Here is a 23,700-nt window from a genome sequence, read left to right on the forward strand (position 1 = left end):
CGTTCTGCCCGAACAATGGTATCCCTACTCTCCCTATCCCCCAGCAGTATTCAGATTTGCTTGATTAATTACCTCAGCTGGCCCTTAGCGCTGTCCGCCGCTGGTAAACAAACCCGCCCCAGTTACGTTTCACTCCTTGCTCTTTAACTGTTTACTCTCGTGGGAATTGGCCTATATGGACAGGGCTAAATTGAAATGTTTCTTACAGAAGACCTATAAAAAACATATGCATAACCATGGTAGCAATTGAAAGGGAACAGTTTCAAGGGTTATGGGACAATTAGGTGAGGAAACAATAGTTCAGCTGACACAAGACTGAATCCAAACATTACACTATTGATTTTGTGAAATTTACATTCATTAGCTGGGCAGGGATGCAGAGATTTAAATTAGGCCTAAAGATTTTAAGGCAAAATAACCCTATCAAAATGAAAATCTCCTTAAGAGGTAATATGTCAGGCATGTTGGGTCAAAATGTATGGTAGCCTATTGTATAGATAATATAACGAAAATTAACATAACTTTTAAGAGATCAGATTTTTAGTTTGAAAAGACTTTGCTACAATGGCACACTTGGCCAGCTACCCACCTCGGTTCTGTTAGCATGTGCGCATGGTACACCATCATTCTTTCGGATAAGTGATTCTTTAGTTGTGGACACTGTAAATAGTTTATTTTGTTAGATCTCCCTATTAGCTAAACATAGTTTATTTTACACAATTGCTGTCGTGCTAGCTGTTCGGTCCAAATATGGCATTGAATCATGGGGATTTGTTGCACTATGCAGATGTTGCCTCACTCCGAGGCACGTTTTGCTAGGCAAACCCCCTGGTACTTGCTACCAAATGTTTGTTCCAAGAAACTAAATAAATACTGCACTCTGACACACAAAATATCTTTGCTAGGTTCATGATAGTGTTAGATAAGGCAAGGAAAGTGAATTTCAGAATGTGATATAGTTTTATTGGGATTTGCAGCTGTTGTTGGTAAGTAATGAATCTGCTAGCTTCTGACATAAATTAATCATCCTTTTTAAGGAGAGACTTGTAAAAATTCATAACAATAGTCTCCCTCCTTTCCCAACCCCCCAGCAGTATTCAGATTTGGCTCATTAATTACCTCAGCTGACCCTTAGTGCTGTCTGCCGCGGGTAAACAAACCCGCCCTAGTTACGTCACGACCATGCTCTTTAACCCTTTCACTCGTGGGAATTGGCCTATATGGATGGGGCTACATTTAAATGTTTCCTACTGAATAAATATGAAAATGCATAACCATGGTAGCAATTGAAAGGGAATAGTTTTGAGATTATGGGGAAATGATTAAACCAAAGGTGAGGACACAACAATTCACAAGACTGAATCCAAACATTACACTATTGGTTTTGTGAATTTTACATTTACTGTACTATTCGCTGCATTTATTGACAATGAAATCTGAAAATACTCTGGATACATTCAGTAACATGATAAGAATATTTCTGGAAAATGTACTGTAGGTGCAACATAAGACAAAAAAATGACAAGGGTTTGAGTGAGAGGACTAACTGGTGTCTCCAAGTGGTCACACACATCTCCAAAGTGTTCGAAGTTCCTAACTTCCTAACAAACGACTATCTGTGCTGTTGAGGAACTAGATCAAGCACACTTGTAATGGAACACAACCCTGCATCCCCGCCCTCACACAAACACTGTTTTTTTTTTTCGCTATCCAAAAACAGCCCATTGTGAATCACAGTCTGGGTCTGGTGGGCATCATTTCTGTTCTATAACAGATGGTAATTTTGGTGCTCATAGAAAGGAGTGCATCAGGTGTGTGTGCCGCGGCAAATGTTCTTCACAATAGATCCACAGCCTCATTCTGTTCAGAACAAGCAAGGGTATGACGCCATGGGCAGATTGGCCATCTGGCAATTCTGGAAAATACCAGAAGAGCCGGACCATCTTTTATTGATGTTGGCTGGTCGATGAAAATGTATGATAAAACAAAAAACATATACTGTGTAAATATATACCCTGAGTATACCAAACATTACGAACACCTTCCTCATATTGAGTTGCACCCCACTGCCCAGAACAGGCTCAATTTTTCGGGGCATGGACTCTACAAGATGTCAAAAGCATTCCACAGGGATGCTGGCCCATGTTGACTCAAATGCTTCCCACAGTTGTGGTAAGTTGGCTGTATGTCCTTTGGCTGGTGGACCATTCTTAATACACACGGGAAACTGTTCAGCGGGAAAAACCCAGCAGCATTGCAGTTCTTGACACAAATCAAATCAAACTTTATTTGTCACATGCGCCGAATACAACAGGTGTAAACCTTACCGTGAAATTCTTACTTACAAGCCCTCAACCAACAATGCAATTCAAGAAAGAGTTAAGAAAATATTTACCAAATAAAGTAAAGTTTAAAAAAAGTAACACAATAAAATAACAAGGCTATATTCAGGGGGTAACCTATGTCCTCCCCTTCATCTACACTACACCAACCCTTTCTCACTTTGAGTCAACATGCAAGCCGAGCTTTACCGTTCATTAATTTTTTATTTTTACATTACTTAAAAAACATAAGCATATGCAACATTAACCAATTGAAAAACAGTTTTGTAGCAATAAGGTTTGTTCAGTAGGTTATAGGCCCAATACATTATCACTGCATATTGGCTATGCTTGAATTGCCCTGCCAATGTTCTTCTCAGACCATTTTGAAAAGTATATGATCACACTGGTAAAGGATCATTTATTCTATTACTTGTGAGCATAATAATTATATGATTATTTTTTACTGGACTGATGCCGCATGCACAAATTCATGTTACTCCTATTACCAGAGAAAGTGAAATATTCCTCTATGAAAAAACACACACCGCTCATAACAACAACGCAACCTTATCGAAACACTTTGCTATTCTCATTCATTGCAACTGCAGTGGAAGTAGAAAAAACACACATTTTATGGCTCATAAAAGTGTTGACACTGCTGAATAACAACTCAATCATGAACTCACTCGTAAAAACAGCAGCTCTCTGCTTTATTCGTTGAGTTTCTGGTGCCTGGTTTTAAGTTTTGAAATCTCACAGTATCAGCTTTTCTGTGCATTCAAGGTTTCTTTTTAATCTATGGCTCGAGGAAACCATTCAGACATAGTGATCTGAGCTATCGGATTGGCCAGCGGTAGGCCTATACGACAGGAAAAGAAGGGCCGAGCACGCCCCCATTTTCATCGATGGGGCTGTAGTGGAGCAGGTTGAGAGATTCAAGATCCTTGGTGTCCACATCACCAACAAACTATCATGGCACAAACACACCAAGACAGTCGTGAAGGGGGCATGACAACACCTTTCCCCCTCAGGAGACTGAATAGATTTGGCATGGGTCCTCAGATCCAGTTCTACAGATGCACCATCAAGAGCACCTAACTGGTTGCATCACCGCCTGGTATGGCAACTGCTCGGCCTCCGACCGCAAGGCGTTAAGAGGATAGTGCCCAGTACATCACTGGGACCGAGCTTCCTGCCATCCAGGACCTCTATACCAGGCAGTGTCAGAGGAAGGGCCTACAAATTGCCAAAGTCTCCGGCCACCATAGTCATTGACTGTTCTCTCTGCTACTGCACGGCAAGTGGTACCGTAGCGCTAAGTCTAGGTCCAAAAGGCTTCTTAACATCTTCTACCCCCAAGCCATAACACTGCTGACCAGCTAATCAAATGGCTACCCTGACCTTTTGCATTGACACCCCCCCCCCCCCCCCCCCCCCCCCTACGCTGCTGCTACTCGCTATTTATTATCTATGCATAGTCACAAATTACCTCAACAAACCTGTACCGCCACACATTGTACCGGTACCCCCTTTATGTAGCCTCATTGTTTTATTGAAAATTATTCAAAATGGGGACACTTTGCCTACCCTGCGCTAGGGCTGCTAAATGAATGCAAGAGGAGTGGCACAATTTCTTGCATCGCAGGACAAGCTCGTTAACCTAGTAATATCATCAACCATGTGTAGTTAACTAGTGATTATGTAAAGATTGATTGTTTTTTATAAGATAAGTTTAATGCTAGTTAGCAACTTACCTTGGCTCCTTGCTGCACTCGCATACATGGTCAGCCTGCCACGCAGTTTCCTCGTGGAATGCAATGTAATCGGCGTCCAAAAATGACGATTACCGATTGTTATGAAAACTTGACATTGGCCCTAATTAATCGGTCAACCTCTGGTCTGGAGGGAACCTGGCACCATCCCTACGGTGATGCATGATGGTAGCAGCATCATGCTGTGGGGATGTTTTTGCAAATATGGCCCCCCGGCCAAAACCTGTTTTCGCTTTGTCATTATGGGGCATTGTGTGTAGATTGATGTGGGGGAAAATGTAATACATTTTAGAATAAGGCTGTAAATGTGGAAAATGGGAAGGGGTCTGAATACTTTTCAAATGCACTGTAGGATGTGTTTGGAAAAATAAATGTTTAAACATTTCGACCAATCGATTGGTCGAAAGAACAGACAATTCTTGGTCGACCAAGATAATTTTTTGTTGTTGTCGGGAACAGCCCTAATGTCTTATCATCATCTTGGGCAAATTGATGAATGTTCTAATAAATTCAATACATTTAGTTCATTTCCTACTAAGTTCAAAAAGTTCCCAAACTGGAGATTTTAAATGATGATTGAGGATCCTCCAATTATGGTTTGTCCACCCCAGCACTCGCCTTCGTACAGAACTACTTTCCAGCTGCACCTCAAAAGGATAGTTTGAAATGCGGCAATTAAGATTTGAATTTTGATTACTATGTATGCATAGGCTCTTGTTGTTTTAACGGAATAGCCTACACTGTTCTTTCAGCTTAGATTTACTCAGATTTACATACAACACAGTGTAGCCATAGCCTACAGGCCTAGTGCTTACATTTTTGTGTATTCATTCGGGTTCACAGTGCAGACCCAACCCTTTATACGCCTCATTTCTACTGGTGTGGTTGTTTTAAAGGTTCAGTGCAGTGAAAAACATGATTTTGCTGTGTTTTAAATACTGTATTTCCACACTGAGGTTGGAGTAATACTGTGAAATTGTGAAAATGATGATGATGCCATTTTTGTGTAAGAGCTGAAATTTCAGCTTGTTTTGTTGGGATGGAGTTTTGGTCTGTCTGGTGACATCACCAGTCGGGAAATGTGTTAATAGACCAATAAGAAAGAGTTCCAAACCAAAGAGTTCCAAACCTTTCTGCCAATAACAGCTAGTTTTCAGTTTTCCCCTCCCCACTCAGACCACTCCCAGATAGTCCTAGCATAATTATTGCTTGACAAATTGCTATTTGCTAAGAAGCTATTTTTGTTTCCTTTTAACCAAATTTACTTAAAGCCAATCACAAGAAGGTACTTAAATGTTACCAAGAAATAATTTGATATTGAGGTAAAAATGGCAGCATTGGACCTTCAAAACCTAGTTGTGCTATCCCATGTCTGAACAGCTCTCCTATCTCCCATCTCCAGAAGCAGCTGGCCAACCTGCTGACAGACCTGGGCTGCACCAGCTCAGCCCTGCTAATCTACGAGAAGCTGGAGCTGTGGGAGGATGCTGTCATCTGCCTGGAGAGGATGGGCCAACATGGCAAGGTACAACACAGCCATTATAACCACCAGAAAAACGGTGACTTCCCTTCTCAGGCGCATTTAATACTCATTGCTTTACACAACAGTCAAAGGACATTCTTCGTACTAAACATGGGCACCATCACCACACAAAACACTCAAGAGAGAAGCTCATCTTGCCCACACTGGAAGAACAGTGAATATCACCGCTCTTTCCATCTACCCTGTTACCTAGCTATCTCGCTCTGCTCCCTACTCCCTGCCTTCTCTCGCCCCCCGTCTATCTGTCTGTCTGTCTTTAGTGCGCACCTGTTTATGCACTCATTTGTGTTCTCGGGCATTCCAGCTGTCAGACGAATCAGTCCCAGGGAGATCTGGCTCTGTGTCTCTGGCGTTATTATTAACCTGTCTGGCCCCCAGGGCCCCCCTGGGACTCACACACTCCCAGATAGACAGAAATATAGCATGTTTGGGTTGGATCACTCTCTGAGTCCCCCTATCCTTCAGTCAGTGTCCTCTTGGTGGCGCTGATTTGAACGTTCTCTTTTATCTCTTGATGGTGAAACAACAGGCTGTGGAAATACAGGTCACAAGGGTAGCCGGCAGAACCAATGGCATTGGTTTTAGACTGTTTTCCACAGAGGCAGACAGTAAAGAATCAAAGATGTGGACATATGGCAGCTGTTTGTTTTTGTTGGTCCTCCTTTTTGATAGCGGATCGTTTTCATTTTCTTTTCTTTTTTGCTGGAAAAGTCTCAATGTTTACACAGGTGTTTTTTGTTGTTGTTTTTTTTCTCGCCCAACCTGCAAGGGCTCTCGGTCAGAATTGACTGAGGTAATAAAGCAGAGCAAGAATAAAGAGTCAGAGGTTAGGCAACCTCCTCTGTCAGACGATGTTCTGTCACGTCCTAGCAGAATGGTGGCGTGCCACACCAGGTAGAGGTCGAACTATTAGGATTTTTCAACGCCGATACCGATTTATTGGAGGACCAAAAAAATATAAACAGTGGGGCAAAAAAGTATTTAGTCAGCCACCAATTGTGCAAGTTCTCCCACTTAAAAAGATGAGAGGCCTGTAATTTTCATATGCAGTTTTAAAAAATATGTAGTGTGTATTGATTTTAAGAAAGACATTGATGTTTATGGTTAAGTACATTGGTGCAACGATTGTGCTTTTTTTCGCGAATGTGCTTTTGTCAAATTATTACCCATTTGGCGAAGTAGGCTGTGATTCGATGATATGTTAACAGGCACCGCATTGATTATATGCAACGCTGGACAAACTACTTAAACTAGTAATATCATCAACCATGTGTAGTTACAGTGCCTTGCGAAAGTATTCGGCCCCCTTGAACTTTGCGACCTTTTGCCACATTTCAGGCTTCAAACATAAAGATAAGATGTGCAAAACTGATAGAGACATACCCCAAGCGACTTACAGCTGTAATCGCAGCAAAAGGTGGCGCTACAAAGTATTAACTTAAGGGGGCTGAATAATTTTGCACGCCCAATTTTTCAGTTTTTGATTTGTTAAAAAAGTTTGAAATATCCAATAAATGTCGTTCCACTTCATGATTGTGTCCCACTTGTTGTTGATTCTTCACAAAAAAATACAGTGATATATCTTTATGTTTGAAGCCTGAAATGTGGCAAAAGGTCGCAAAGTTCAAGGGGGCCGAATACTTTCGCAAGGCACTGTAACTAGTGATTATGTTCAGATTGATTGTTTTTTACAAGGTAAGTTTAATGCTAGCTAGCACCTTACCTTGGCTCCTTGCTGCACTCGCGTAACAGATGGTCAGCCTGCCACGCAGTCCCCTCGTGGATTGCAATGTAATCGGCTATAATCAACATCCAGAAATGCAGATGACCTATTGTTATGAAAACTTGAAATCGGCCCTGATTAATCATTCATCCTCTAACACCAGGCCAAGAAGAGAATCCTGTAACACTGTCCCCCATCTTGCTGTGGTTCTGAAAGTCATTGATGAAACCAGTGCCAGATTTGTCACAAATGCTCTGAGGATGTTCTCCTGAACTGTTACGCAATGGACATCTGGTTAATTGTCAGTAAGATTCTCGCTGAAGTATTTTCTTTCCCCTTGTCCTTTTAGTGATCGACCTGTTTAAGTGACGTCTCAGCATGATTCACAGGGTTCTTTTTCATAAATGCTCTGTAATAGCTAATATCACCACATCAATCTCTCTGGATCAACAGGGCTTGGCTTGGACAGATTGAGCAGAAATGAGTATTCTACACACACGCATGCATGCCAGCACACACACATACCAGTGCTCCCTCCAGCTGACCCGTACGTAGCCGCTGCTCACAGTCCCAACCCTGAATGCGAGTCCTGCAGGCCATTGTGCTCCGTTAGTGAATTACAGCTGGTTTTGTCTTCCAATCTGATTACAGACGTGCATTCTGGTCAATATAATAAGTCCTCCACACTAAAACCATGCACTTTGGCCCCGGTCAGTACTCCATGTAACATGATAAAAAAGGCTAGACAATCCATTTGTCTGGAGAAGACTTGGGTGGATTCCAGCCGGTAGTCTCTTTGTACTAAACGTGCTGTTCCTGCTCTCGTTGTGTCTGAATGCATGCTGAATGTGATTGAGCCTGACCTTGCCGCACCATGAGAAAAAAAGAATGTAACTAAAATAGAGAAACTAGGAGAGAGAGGGAGACCTGCATTAAGTCGATTTCTGTTGAATTCGTATGGTAGCTCTTGAGTTTAGAATGTAATTGTTGTATTACACCAGCCTTATGGATGAGCCATCTGTGTAAACCTTACATGGAAATAAACAAGATGAAACATTGAACAACACTTATATGGTATAACCCAGGCCAAAATAGCCACATTTGAAATAAATGTATGGTATTGACAAATGTTTAAAGCACCTCTGTTTCACAAATGGGACAGTAAATCACATATGAATATCCCGGGACATGCAGTTCAGACAGAGAACCCATTTAGAGAGTATATGTTCGCGTACAGAACTCATGAATGTTGTTCAATTTCTAGAAATATTCCAAGCCTGATTGGATTCCCTTCGATGTGCTACCACACCATGGAAAATTACTCTCCCCTTAACAAAATGTGTCATGGCCCCCATAGTAAGACAGGCCCCATTTATAAAAGCGACAGATATAGCCAAAGGGTGCTTCCACTCTACCCTTAAGCAAGGGTCAGTGAGTTCAGAGAACTCCTTATGTGGTTTTCCCAGCACAATAAGGGTGTCTGTACTTGGAGGAGTACTGAATCCCTCCATTTCTCTCCCTCTACCTCTCGCTCTCTCTCTCTTTTATGGAGGGGCATGCTGGGGGTTCTAACTGGTGGGCCATTCTCCAAGTTTATTAAAATCCAATTCACAATAACCCTTTTTTTTCCATTTCCCCCAGAAAATCGAGTGAAATGCTTCTACTGAAAGTCATTCTCCAGTGAAATGCACATAAGTCTGTCTTATTTCCTGGTGAGAGCGTGTCAAGTGTGCGTGTGTGCGCTTTCTAATCAATTAGCCTAATTCTTAACCAGCAGTTGGCTGTAGGAGTGCCCAATTGATGTTGTGAATATAACCTTCCTAATATGATTTTTATCATGGTAATAAAATCTTGCCTGCCTTTCTGGGAAGCAGTCAGCCGTTTTCCCTCTTTCCTGGGTGTGCAGCACCCCTCCAAATAACTGAATGGCGGTAACTATAGGATTCGCTGCAGTACCGATGACTGTGAATCTGTTAAAAATATTTGTTAAAGGGATCAGGCTCTTCCGCCAGCGGAGGGGGTGTGGTCTGGAAAAGGCCATGGAAGCCCACGTCGTTTTGACCAGCAGCACTAGTGTGCTGATGTGATGGCCCCTAAGGACGATATTAATGGGCTGTAAATTGTTGGCTTGCTCCCTCCCTCAGTAGAGGGGGGGAAATGCTTTCTTTCTAATATAAATGCACATGTCTTCAGAGATAAGTTTTCCCTTGTTGTACTATATAGTTTAGTGGGATCAGTGAAAATACAAATATGTGCAATAGATTGACCAATAGATAATAGTCTACAGCAATTTTCTGTCATCGGTAGAGTTGCTGGACTCACCTTTCTTTTCTGTGGTGTTAATCCCCTTTTATCAACCCAGTCTGTGATTTGCAGATGTCCATGTCCATCTACTATTCAAGCTTATACCAAAAACACTTTTCGTCCAAACAAATATTCCACTTTGCCAGCCGTATTGTTTTTGCGCTGTAATTCCATTTGTTGGAGGTGAGTTCAGGGTTATGTGGTCTGATGAGTGGTGTGGAAGAGAGGGCTACGGTTACTCCATGAGGTAAAGGAATGCAATGAAAACCCAGAGTCCCTTGCGCTCAAAAGCACTCACCCTGAGCTGTGGGTAGATTGGGACGCTTCGACATGAACAGAAGCACTTCTCAAAGTGAAGGGAAGTGAAACCTGATCGTTATTCTACACTCTCCAAATCAGGGAGTACAGTACTCAAATCAGCTATTTTGAGAGGTTCAGTGTCTGTTGGCTTGTTTCAACATCTTGATTGAGCTTCCTTTAACTTCTTGGCGCACCCATCCCTTTAGCGGGATCATTTTCGTCAACATACGGCTGAATTGCAGAGCTCCAAATTCAAATTAAATTACTAAAAACATTTTATTTTGTGAAATCACAAGTGCAATATAGCAAAACACAGCTTAGCTTGTTGTTCAGATTTGTTCAGTTCAGATCAGATTTCAAAAAAGCTTTTAGGCGAAAGCAAACCAAGCGTATGTAAGGACATCTCTCTCACCAGACAAAACATTACAAACAGCTAGCAGCAAAGTAGATTGGTCACGAAAGTCAGAAAAGCAATAAAAATGAATCGCTTACCTTTGATCTTCGGATGTTTGCACTCACGAGACTCCCAGTTACACAATAGATTTTTCTTTTGTTCCATAAAGATAATTTTTATATCCAAAATACCTCCATTTGGTTGGCACGTTATGTTCAGAGGCTTGAGCGGTCACGACAGGGCAGACGAAAAGTCCAAATAGTATCCGTAAAGTTCGTAGACACATGTCAAACGGTTTTTTATAATCAATCCTCAGGTTGTTTTTACAATAAATAATTGATAATATTTCAACCGGACCGTAGCTTTTTCAATAGGAGAGAGAGAGAAAATGTTTGCTCCACTCTGTTGGCGCATGCAAAACGCTGCTGGCACCCAGCTATGCACTGACGCAATGTGATCTTTCTCGCTCATTTTTCAGAATAAAAGCCTGAAACTATGTCTAAAGACTGTTCAGACCATGTGGAAGCCATAGGAAAAGGAATCTGGTTGATATCCCTTTAAATGGAGGGAAGGCATGCAATGGAACAGGGAGCTTTCAAAATAGAAGGCACTTCCTCTTTGGATTTTCCTCAGGTTTTCGCCTGCAATATCAGTTCTGCTATACTCACAGACAATATTTTGACAGTTTTAGAAACTTTAGAGTGTTTTCTATCCTAATCTGACAATTATATGCATATTCTGGGCCTGAGAAATAGGCAGTTTCATTTGAGTACGTTTTTCATCCAAACATCAAAATACTGCCCCCTACACTCAAGAGGTTAACCAATGAGTGTATTGTGGCATTCCCAGACCAAATCAAAGCCTGATCATTGTTAGCAGAGAATGTTCAGTGTGCTGGCTCTGAGGGTCTTAAGGAGCAAAGCTCTTTCCCCCTCTCTCCATGCCTCTCTCTCTCCTCCCTCTTCCCTCTGTTTTACTCCCTCCCTCCTTTCTCACTCCCTCTCTCCCAGGCAGAGGAGATCCTGCGTAGGGAGCTGGAGAAGGAGTCCCCCAGTCTGTACTGCTTGCTGGGGGACGTGCTGCTGGACCACCAATACTACAACCAGGCCTGGGAGCTGTCAAACCATCGCAGCGCATGCGCCATGCGCTCCAAGGCCCTGCTATACCTCCGGGCCAAGGACTTCTAACAGTGTGTGGAGTGCTTCAAGAAGTCACTCCGCATCACCACTATGCAGGTAAACTAACCTCTGATATGGCTAGCTTTGGGTAGGATATTTGAACAGTTATTTGAGTCTCTGAAGTGGATTCTTGTCATGTCAGGACTACTCATAGGGTGGAACTCAACTACCTGACCTGCTGGTAACCTCCCTACAAGTGATATTTCCACATTTTTTAACGAATAGATGGATTCAATCAATCATTCAATAGCACTTTAGAGAGAAGGTTGGCACCGTAAAGAGAAGAAATCAGGAGTCAGTTTCACCCAGGCCATAGCGGAACAGAGGAAAGGGAAATAATTTCCTGTTTTCCTTCACTCTTCTGCCCTTTGTCCATATTTAATTCAGCAGGTCAGCCAGCAATAGGATGTTTTAATTTAGTTTGTTTTGCCATAATGACATTCCCCCTTCCATTTTTCAAGGAGTTGTTGAAGTATTGCCAAGGAGATATGAGAGCCCTTGTAACCGATCACTCTAGCTATTCTTTGGAGAATGAAGATAAACAGAATATAGGGGAATATACTCTACATGCCCGTCTCCCACCTCCCTTTGATATGAGCAATAAGATGTTGTGGTGAGAGGGGAAAGACACTCGAGTGTGGCTCAGATATCAGAGCTGGGGGGGAAACGAGGGTGAGAGAGCGAGAGGAAAAGAAAGGGAAATAAACGGGGGAGCGGGAAAGAGTCCGGGGGACTGACACCACAGCTGATTTGCATAGATGGGTCCTGCCCGTTAGTTGCAGAGCGGGACCTGCCACTCCCCCCGTGACAGGTGGGCTTTCCTCCAAAGCAAACATACATGCACAGGAGGGACGCAACATGACAACAATTCATATGTAGATTTGGCCTTGTGTTTTAGGTTATTTTCCTGCTGAAAGATGAATTATTCTCCCAGTATCTGGTGGAAAGCAGACTGAACCAGGTTTTCCTCTAGGATTTTGCCTTTGCTTAGCTCCATTCCGTTTCTTTTTCATCCAGAAAAACTTCCCTCTATGCTTGAAAATATGGAGAGTGGTACTCAGTAATGTGTTGTATTGTATTTGCCCCAAACATAACACTTTGTATTCAGGACAAAAAGTTAATTGCTTTACCACAGTTTTTGCAGTATTACTTTAGTGCCTTGTTGCAAACTGGATGCATGTTTTTGAATATTTTTATTCTGTGTAACATTCCTTCTTTTCCCTCTGTCAATTAGGTTAGTATTGTGGAGTAACTACAATGTTGTTGATCCATCCTCAGTTTTCTCCTGTCGCCGCCATTAAACTCTGTAACTGTTTTAAAGTCACTATTGGCCTCATGGTGAAATCCCTGAGCGGTTTCCTCCTCTCCGGCAACTGAGTTAGGAAGGACGCCTGTGTCCTTGTAGTTACTGGGTGTATTGATACACCATCTAACGTGTAATTAACAACTTGACAATGCTCAAATGGATGTTCCATGTCTGTTTTCTTTTTTTTTCACCAACAACCAATAGGTGCCCTTTGTGAAGCATTGGAAAATCTCCCTGGTCTTTGTTGTTGAATCTGTGTTTGAAATTCTTGACTGGTGGACTTTACAGTTAATTGTGTGTGTGGGGTACAGAGATGATGTCGTCGTTAAACACTATTATTGCACACCGAGTGAGTCCATGCAACTTATTATGTGACTTGTTAATCATATTTTTCCTCCTGAACTTATTTAGACTTGCCATAACAAACGGGTTGAATACTTATTGACTCAAGACGTTTCAGCTTTTCATTTTTTATTATTTTGTAAACATTTCGAAACATTCCACTTTGACATTATGGGGTAATGTGTGTAGGCCATTGATAATAACAAAACATCTCCATTTAATCTGTTTTAAATTCAGGCTGTAATACAACAAAATGTGGAAGAAGTGAAGGAGTGTGAATACTTTCTGATGGCACTGTATAGGAAGACAGAGTCGATCACATGAATGCGCAGTGGGACCATTAAAATACCATTCCTCTCTCATTTTGTCACTCCCTCTACCCCCTCCCCCCACTCTCCTTTTCCATTACTCTCACAAATGCGCACACATTCCCACACACAAACACACTCAGACAAACTGAGAACACGCCCTTACCGTAGCCCCAGTTATAACACTCTTGTCCTCCAGCAGTCTTTCCAATCCAACTTAATGACCCATACGGCACCTGTGTGCCCAATGCATCGGGAGGGAATGTACTCCTAGAGCACTCGGCAGAACCGATTTCTGCTCTGAGGGAGTTAGTCTTCTGCCACGGTATCTAAACAACCCTGTGCTTACTTGTGTGTAAACTGTTTTTCTCTTTCCCTCTCTTTTTCCTCCTTTAGAACGCAGAGGCGTGGAACAACCTCTCCACGGCCTACATCCGCCTGAGACAGAAGTGAGTACTGTACAGTCGCACCCCCTGGGCCATTAACCTGTCAATGATTGAACAGAATTAGGACTATGGAAGATGTAGAATTCAGTCATACGTACGAGTGACTGGCTCAATGTTCGAATGTCTCCTGGTTTTGAATTTAGGGTCCCTCAGTCTAGTCGAGAGCCTCCTCTCCCCAGCTCACAAACAATTGACTGGACTGGAGGTTCGCTTTAGGGTGAGGAATTATATTATTGAGCCAACTGGTCTTGGTGGCTCTCACTGATACTCACTCACTTGGTCACTCACTCACCCGCCCATCCATCCACCCCCCTGGTGCCGGTTGACACAAGGCTAGAACAAAGACAGAGGACTCAAACGTTGATGTGATCAGCCCTGATATCCCTGAGTTTCCCAGGACGCTACCCGTACTGATCAAAGACATGTCACTCTCACAGAGACAGCGAGAGGGAATCGCACTGTCAGCCAGCAGGCCTCCATTCAACCTGACCGTATTGATTTTTGGCTGGAGAGGGGTATCAAAGAGTGGGGGTTGAGACGAGATGTTGTCTGTGGAAGGACATTACAACACTTATCAAACAGTACATCGCCAGCCTGCATAACCCCACAGATAGCACTGATTTACACACTAGTGAAACAGATTGATGTTTACAAGGTTGTTTTTTTTCTCACCCCACTCCAACTTCTCTGGTCATTAGTTTGGTCTCGTAACTGACTTCAATGCTTTTCAATTACTTCCCGAAACTCACCGGGCAGTAGTAATGGGAAAGATAACATCGTAGCGCCCTCCTGATTTTACCACAGGACCTAGGTACACCCCTGCTGACCCTGATGAGGGCATCAGACAGATTTGTTAGGCTTAAGTCAATTAGAACATTCTCACCCCTGCAAGATGGGCAGGTTCGCTTATTTCCCCTGAAAACCACAAGCTCTTGCTGGCAGGACTCTCTGTTTGGGAAGCAGGACTCGCCACTGTTTCTTTCTTGGAAACTTTCCCCCCTCAGCCCCTGTTCAAATCAGGTCTGTGCTTTCAGGCCTGAAATTAAAAAGTGTGGAGACTTCTACCTGGTTAGCGCTTGGGCTAATTCAGTCGAAGCCTTCTCTGTTGAAGAGGCTGGAGCCTGTGGTGTGTGTGTGTGAGTGCAGGTGGATCAGAGGGAGAGAATCAGGGCGGTTGTGACAGCCCGGTGCTAACTATGTAGCCTGCGTCTCACTGAGGTGTCAGACACAGAGGGCAGGCAGCCATGTCAGTCATGCTTGGCTATGCTCCACCTCTGGACATCTGCTGAAGTTACAGAGATACTGGCACCTCACCTGAAATCGTGACTAATTACTGAACTGTAGAAATGACGGGTAGGACCGAATCCAAACTTAAAGGAATAGTGCGAGATTTTGATAATTATAGTGAAGGTAGTTTCGTGAGCCAGTGCTAACTAGCTTACCGGTAGACTTCCAGTCATTGCGCTAACGCTGGTTAGCATTTGCTCATGAAACTACCTTCAACTTCCTTCAAACTGTACATAAACATAATGGTATCCATGAGCTCATCTGGGTAAGTAGAGAAAGGGCTTGTTTGCCAGAATCTTGCACTATCCCTTTGAGTAACTCAAATTGGTACAAATATCCCATTGACAGTAATGCATGATTTACTCCAAAGTCTGTGTGCATCTCAACTTAATATTAATTCCATAAGACTTTGTAAGCTGCTCCTGAAAAATATCATGAGCACCAGCCATGTAAAAACACTTCACTTGACACCACTAATTCCAGGCCCTGTCTGTCCCACTGTCTGTCAGGACCAAGGCGTTCCACAACCTGCAGGATGCTCTGAAGTGTAACCACGAACACTGGCAGACCTGGGAGCACTTCATCGCTGTCTGCACCGGCGTTGGAGAGTTTGCAGAGGCCATCAAGGCCTACAACCGCCTCATGGACCTGAGGGACAAATTCAAGGATGTACAGGTAACGATAGTGCCCACGGGCACAGATCTAAGATCAGTCATCCTGAAATCACAGCCTAAACCATTTAGGAGGAAATGCTAAATGGATCTTAGATCGGTGTCAGTGGGCGGTACGTGTAAAGCAACCTAGAATTTGAACATGCTGGACCCAATATGCCACCAGGAGCTTGCCTATAATGGCACAGTAATATCCTATTATTCAAGGAGTCGTGGCTGGACGAGGACCTGGTTAATATAAATCTAGCTGGTTTTTCTATGCATTGCAGGACAGACCGGCAACATCTCATAAACTCTAGGGTGGGGATGTATGTCTCTTTAACAACAGCTGGTGCACAATTTTGAATATTAAGGAAGTCTCGAGGTTCTGCTCACCTGAGTTAGAATACCTCATGATCAACTGTAGACCATACTATTTACCAAGAGAGTTTTCATCCATTTTTTGTAGCTGTCTATTTACCACCACAAACCAAGCTCTATAGGGCCATAAGCCAACAAGATAATATTCATCCAGAGGCAGCGCTCCTAGTGTCCGGTGATTTTAATGCAGGAAAACTGAAATCCGTTACCTAATTTCTACCAACGTCTCACCTGTGCAACTAGAGGGGTCACCTTTACTGCACATACAGAGACACATACAAAGCTCTCCCTCATCCTCCATTTGGCAAATCTGACCATAACGCTATCCTTCTGATTCCTGCTTACAAGCAAAAACTCAAACAGGAAGTACCAGTGACCTGCTTCATTAATAAATGCACCGTACATACATGTACATATCCCTACCAGAGGCCATGGATTACAGGCAACATCCACACTGAGGTAAAGGCTAGATCTGCCTCTTTCAAGGAGCGGGACACTAACCCAGTCGCTTATAAGAAATCCTGCTATGCCACTTCTCAAACTCATTCCACGGAGGGCCAAGTGTCTGCAGGTTTTCTCTCCTCACTTATATTTGATTGATGAATTAAGATCACAGATTAGTAAAGTACTTCCCTCACCTGGTTGTCTAGGTCTTAAACAAAACCCGAAGACACTAGCCCCTCCATAGAATGAGTTTGACACCCCTGCGCTACGCTCTCCGACAACCCATCAAGCAGGCAAAGCATCAATATAGGACTAAGATCAAATCCTACTGCGCCGGCTTTGGCGCGTGTTGTGTGTGGCAGGGCTTGCAAAATATCACAGATTACTGAGGGAAACCCAGCCACAAGCTGCCCAGTGACACAAGCCTACCAGACGAGCTGAATGCCTTCTATGCTTGCTTCGAGGCAAGCGACACTGACTCATGCGTGAGAGCGCCAACTGTTCCAGACACGTGTGATCGCGCTCTCCGTAGCCGATGTTAGTAAGACCTTTAAACAGGTTAACATTCACAAGACCGCAGAGACAGATGGATTACCAGGATGCATACCCAGAGCATGCGCTGACCAGCTGGCAAGTGTCTTCACTGACATTTTCCACCTTTCCCAGACCACATAGTTCCTGTGCCCAAGAAAGATTACTTGTCTAAATGGCTATCGCTCCGTAACACTCACATTTGTAGCCATGAAATTATTTAAAAGGCTGGTCATGGCTCACATCCACACCATCGTCCCAGACACCCTGGACCCTCTCAAATTCACATACCGCCAAACAAATCCCCATCTACGTGAGAATGCTGTTCATTGACTGCAGTTCAACATTCAACGCCATAGTGCCCTTGGAGCTCATCACTAATCTAAGGTCCCTGGAACTGAACACCTCCCTCTGCAACTGGATCCTGGACTTCCTGACGGGGCCTCTGAGGTGCGTGCTTAGTCCCCTCCTGTACTCCCTGTTCACCCATGACTGTGTGGCTGCGCACACATTAAGATTGCCGACGACACAATGGTGGTAGGCCTGATCACCGACAACGATGAGACAGCCTATAGGGAGAAGGTCAGAGGCCTGGCAGTGTGGTGCCAGGACAGCAACTTCTCCTTCGACAACAGTGAGACAAAGGAGCTGATCCTGGACTACAGGAATTGTTACAGCCACACCCCATTCACATCGAGGCTGTAGTGGAGCGGGTCGAGAGCTTCAAGTTCTTCGGTGTCCATATCACTAAGTATCTATCATGGCCCAAACACACCAACACAGTCATGAAGAGGTCATGACAACGCCTCTTCCCCTCAGGAGGTTGAAGAGCTGGCATGGGCCATCAGATGCTCAAAAAGTCTACAGCTGCACCATGGAGAGCGTCTTGACTGGCTGCATCACCACTGTGTTTGCGAACTGCTTGGCATCCGACCTCAAGGCACTACAGAGGGTAGTGCATACGGCCCAGTACATCATCCAGGACCTCTATACCAGGCGGTGTCAGAGGAAGGCCCAAAAAATGTATCCAGCCACCAAGACTCCAGCCACCAAGCCACAAACTGTTCTCTCTGCTACCGCACAGCAAGTCGTACCAATGCACCAAGTCTGGAAGCAACAGGACCCTGAACTGCGTTTACCCCCAAGCCATAAGACTTCTAAACAAGACTGATAAATAGCTCATAAAATGTCAACCACGGCTGCCCACATTGACCTTTTTTGTACTAACTCTCTTGCGCTGACTATGCACACACACTGGACTCTACCCACACACTCACACATACTTACACTGACGCCCCAATATATACACACACACACACACTACATACGCCAACACACACAACATGCACACACACTGGACTCTACCCACACACTCACACATACTTACACTGACGCCCCAATACACACATTACATACGCCAACACACACAACATGCACACACACTGGACTCTACCCACACACTCACACATACTTACACTGACGCCCCAATACACACACACACATTACATACGCCAACACACACAACATGCACACACACTGGACTCTACCCACACACTCACACATACTTACACAGACGCCCCAATATACACACACACACTACATACGCCAACACACACAACATGCACACACAATTTCACACTACATACACTGCTGCTAGTCACTTTACCCCTACCTACATAGCTACTTCAATGACCTTGTACCCTTGCACATCAACTCGGTACTGGTATTCCCTTTTTATAGCCATGTTATTTTCTACTCCCTATATATAACCATGTTATTTTCCCTATATATAGCCATGTTTTCTACTCCCTATATATATATATATATATATATATATATATATATATATATATATATATATATATACACTGTTAGTCTACACCTGTTGTCTATGAAGCATGTGACATAAAATTGGATTTGATTTCACCATACACCTCATCTGCTTGTTCTACCCTGCTGCCCCTCTAATAATGTGTGTTTAACAGAGAAGTCTCAGCCGTGTCATTTGGGATTTAGCCTCCATAATTTACCAGGGCACAGAAGGGTGCACTCAACCTCCTCTCTCCGCCTCTTAGCTCCATCACAAAACCCAGGGCCACCCAGAGAATGAACCCAGGGGAATGAAAACTATGAGGGAGGTTGTAATCTGTTTGAGAAAAGCCACCACCACCTGCTACCACCTCTTTAATACTGAAATCACTTGGGTCAGGGAGCCCGATCATTCGGAGACCTGAACCTTCTAGACCTCCATGACAACACACCACTTGAACACCAGTCTCTTATTTTGCTGAGGCTCTTAACCCCACGATGTCTAATGGAATGTCAGGTGTCGATATTGAAATGGGATCCGTAGGACCCTGCTCACATTCTCTGAAGATGTCCCTGCAAAATGTCCACGCCAATAGTTGTACCCTGCCTGCTAGGCTTATCAGGGACTTTCATTTGGTTTCATTTTCAAAAATGTACATGTACAATCAGTGAATCATCGCTCGCTAATTAGAAATCCACCAACGCATACTAAATAGAAACTTTACCCGGCGACTTCGAATAAACAAGTCCTAACATCGCCACTGAGCAGAACGGCAGTATAAGTCCTCTGTCCCGGACTACATATGGTCTGCCTTCAGAGCAATTCACTTTAAAGATGTTTCGGTCTGAATGTGAACGCTCTAAATAACAAACAGATCTTTAGATGTCTGGAGGTTGGGGCTGGGTGCTCCTGGGTGTACAGTCATAATACCCAGCCATTTGGGGCTGGGTGCTCCTGGGTGTACAGTCATAATACCCAGCCATTTGGGGCTGGGTGCTCCTGGGTGTACAGTCATAATACCCAGCCATTTGGGGCTGGGTGCTCCTGGGTGTACAGTCATAATACCCAGCCATTTGGGGCTGGGTGCTCCTGGGTGTACAGTCATAATACCCAGCCATTTGGGGCTGGGTGCTCCTGGGTGTACAGTCATAATACCCAGCCATTTGGGGCTGGGTGCTCCTGGGTGTACAGTCATAATACCCAGCCATTTGGGGCTGGGTGCTCCTGGGTGTACAGTCATAATACCCAGCCATTTGGGGCTGGGTGCTCCTGGGTGTACAGTCATAATACCCAGCCATTTGGGGCTGGGTGCTCCTGGGTGTACAGTCATAATACCCAGCCATTTGGGGCTGGGTGCTCCTGGGTGTACAGTCATAATACCCAGCCATTTGGGGCTGGGTGCTCCTGGGTGTACAGTCATAATACCCAGCCATTTGGGGCTGGGTGCTCCTGGGTGTACAGTCATAATACCCAGCCCTTGCTTCGTCTTGCACCGCCACCGTCGTGCCACTTAACATTCACAGCCATGTTTGGAGCTGTTTCATTGCCTTTCCTAATTAGCTTGGCAAAGTCAGTAGGGGTTTGCTCAAAAAGTGTTATTTCCTTTCCTGCCCGCTCTCCCTCTTTTACTCTTCTTTCGCTCAATGGATTCATTTATGCTTGGCAAGATGCTAGTGCCTCATAAATTAGGGTCGGAGATGTAAAAGCACACAAGTTGAAAAGGTCACAACCAGCCACCCGCTGTTGAGAAGGATATGTCCCAGTAATTGGGATCTAGATTCACATTCTTTAACTGTTTTCCCACAGTCTTCATTCTCTTTATTTTTCCTTCTGCCCTTTACTCTCTGGGTTGCGTAAGGAGGATGGGTCAGTTCCTAAGGCCCCAGCTTATTTGGCTTTTGAGCATCAAATTAAAATGTGTTCCCATCCGGTTTATGAGTGCTTAATGTGGTTGTCTGATACCCTAGCCCCTCTCCACTCACACAATGTGCATAGTTTGGTGGGGCTATCTGAGTTGCTGACATTGTAAAGTCCCCACCCATAACTTCTACCCCCCCCCCCCCCCATGCCATGCCCCTCCTCCCTTCCTCAACTCAGCACTGTTTCAATTAAAAGCGCTTGTATTTGAAGAGCAGGCTATATTCGGCACCCTATTTTTAGGCATGCCTGACTCGCGTCATTGAATTGTATTTTGAATTGTTTAAAGAGAGGCGACAGTTAACGTCGTACCTCTTAACCCACTTCATTAAATCTATTCTTGGAAGTGCTTGTTTGTCACCAATGTCTTTTCCTTTCCCCTCCTTCACTTGTTCTGACCTCATATTTTGTTTATTTTCTTCCATTTTGTTTGCTTCCTGTGACTGTTTTTCGTGTATACTGGACTGTATGTCTGAGTGGGAGAGAGTATATTACAACTGTACTCCCTATGGACCATGACCAGGGCAGTTTATTAAATGCATTGGTAGCACTCGTGCTCCCAACTTAAAGCTAGGAGCACAACATAACATTTGGAGCACCAGAAGATAGTACAATTTTGAAATTGATTGGTATATAGCATGTATTGGGCCTTTATGAATTCTAGCTACTTGTGAAGCACATGTTGTGCCCTAAAAACGAATCTGTAGCACTGTAAAGACGCTTGTTTATTATAAAAGCTACAATGTTGATATCTGTCATTGAGAGGAAGTCATTGGTGGAATATTAGGTTTCTACATAGTGCATTTACACAAACTATTGAGATTCATTACATTTGATCCCTAAAAAAGAAACTATATTCATTTTAAACTAAAGGTTTGTAAAGTTCATTTGGACGTTTGACATTCTGAAACAATGGACTTTGACGTCAGTAGGGCAAACAGGCAAGCAACTGCAGCATATTTCTATACCAGAGGTCATTGAAATAACCAGGAACAACGGATGTTTATTTTTTATGAAATCGATAGCCCATTGCCTAATACCAGAATTAAGATGGACCTGCCTATTCATTAATATAGGCATCTGAAATAAAAATAAATGTCACGTGTGATTGGCCTATGGTTTGCGCTTCACATTCGCAACATTGATCATGCAATGCATGCATGCACTAAATTGGTGGCTTTAATCTTGTTGCGTAATAAGCACAGTTGAAAAATGTATCTAATGAATTTACTGGAACATGACAGCCAGCCAAATGTAGGCTACCTCATTTGAACCACTTAGTGCTACTTATAGATTTATTGAAATGACCGTAGCAGTAATTGAAAGTTGGCTATGGCGCTGAAAATGTGGAGACAAGGGCGCCCAAGTCTATTACAAGCGGCGTCTAGCTAAACAGGAGAATGGCGCATTTCCGTGTACACCAGCTCTGCACCGTTTCTGTAATCAGCATAACTGCATCTACCTATTCATTACAGTAGCTAGCTAGATAAAATAGCCAGTGCGTTGTTAACTTTATTAGCAGTAGGCCTACATTTTGAGAGGTGGGACATTTTAGCACCATAGCCCCGGTGCCCAGTGGTCCCATCGTGGTCTGCAAACTCCTCTCTCTGCTCATGCGCTGTGCCTCTAATAATGGCTTGAATAATGGGCTAGTCCGAGGAGTTTTCGAGAGAGACCATTTTCTCTTGGGCACTCGGGTACAGCGAGGCCTAATCATTACCACAATTATCTGTGCGATTATGTATTTATTTATTTTTTCTTCCCGTTGCTCCCAAAATAAAATGTCACGTTGCACAGCAAAATATTTAGGAGCATATGCGACCAAAATGGTTGCGCTTTTGAGCCATGGCAATGATGCATTCCTCTTCTATGGAATGCAGAGGATAATCAACTCTAGAGTTGCTTGAGTGACTTACGAGGACCTCTGTCACATACGCTCTGTATTTTCCTTATCCACAGGGTCCTAGTGAGGTCCTAGTGAGAAATGATGGGTTAAGTTAAACCAGCCGTCTATGAACACACACTCACGCATTCCTTTAAGACAGAGAAAATAATTAACGTTTTTTTCTTTCCCTTGTTCTAAATCTAGGAAGTCTAATTCAAAATGGATCAAATCTCACTTTACTGTGCTCTCGTTACTCCGCGTACATCAAACCTTGACTGCGTTTTCCCATCTCGCTCATTCCCCGTGGGAGGATATTACTTTTCCTCTTAATTTCACGCTATAACAGGATACAGAACGAATCTGGGAGAGCGATCCATTCAATTTCCCCCATTTAATTTTCCCTCGCTTTTTTTCTGAATTGACCACATAGCGAAACCATCATAAACCGTCCCATTTAGGGATTTCATTTGTTACACATTTTCATCGAAATCGACACTCAGATGAATCCTGTCTGAGACCTTCCAGGCAAAAATTAGCTTCAGACGCTGAGGTGTCCCAGTGGCAGAAGAGAGCTGTCAATCAACATTAACACTAATTTACCCAGCACCGCCCCCCTTGATTTCCCTCCAACACACAGACTCCCATCAACGACTGTGCCAGTATGGCAGCTAACTGATAAGTCAGACCAACCCCTTCTCAGAGCCAGTAGACAGAGGGAAACCCTGTTTATGGGTGTTAGCATGCCTTTCACAGCTTTCTACTGTGACATATTTATTGTACCCTGCCTCTCACTACATTATCTCACATACACACTGATAGACTTTTTTTCTCCCTCTGGCCCACAGACACACAGTG

General features: G+C 43.7%; 1 protein-coding gene across 1 annotated transcript in view; it reads left to right on the forward strand.

Annotated features, from left to right (window-relative positions):
• LOC110502429 (tetratricopeptide repeat protein 27) overlaps positions 1-23,700 on the forward strand; it is a 158,340-nt gene that overhangs the window by 119,562 nt on the left and 15,078 nt on the right. The window contains 4 exon segments of the mRNA XM_036960856.1: positions 5,499-5,621; positions 11,371-11,595; positions 13,891-13,943; positions 15,737-15,902. Coding sequence (XP_036816751.1) covers positions 5,499-5,621; positions 11,371-11,595; positions 13,891-13,943; positions 15,737-15,902 — 567 coding nt within the window.

Source organism: Oncorhynchus mykiss, chromosome 23 (genome assembly GCF_013265735.2).
Source record: "Oncorhynchus mykiss isolate Arlee chromosome 23, USDA_OmykA_1.1, whole genome shotgun sequence".
Classification (NCBI taxonomy): Eukaryota; Metazoa; Chordata; class Actinopteri; order Salmoniformes; family Salmonidae; genus Oncorhynchus; species Oncorhynchus mykiss.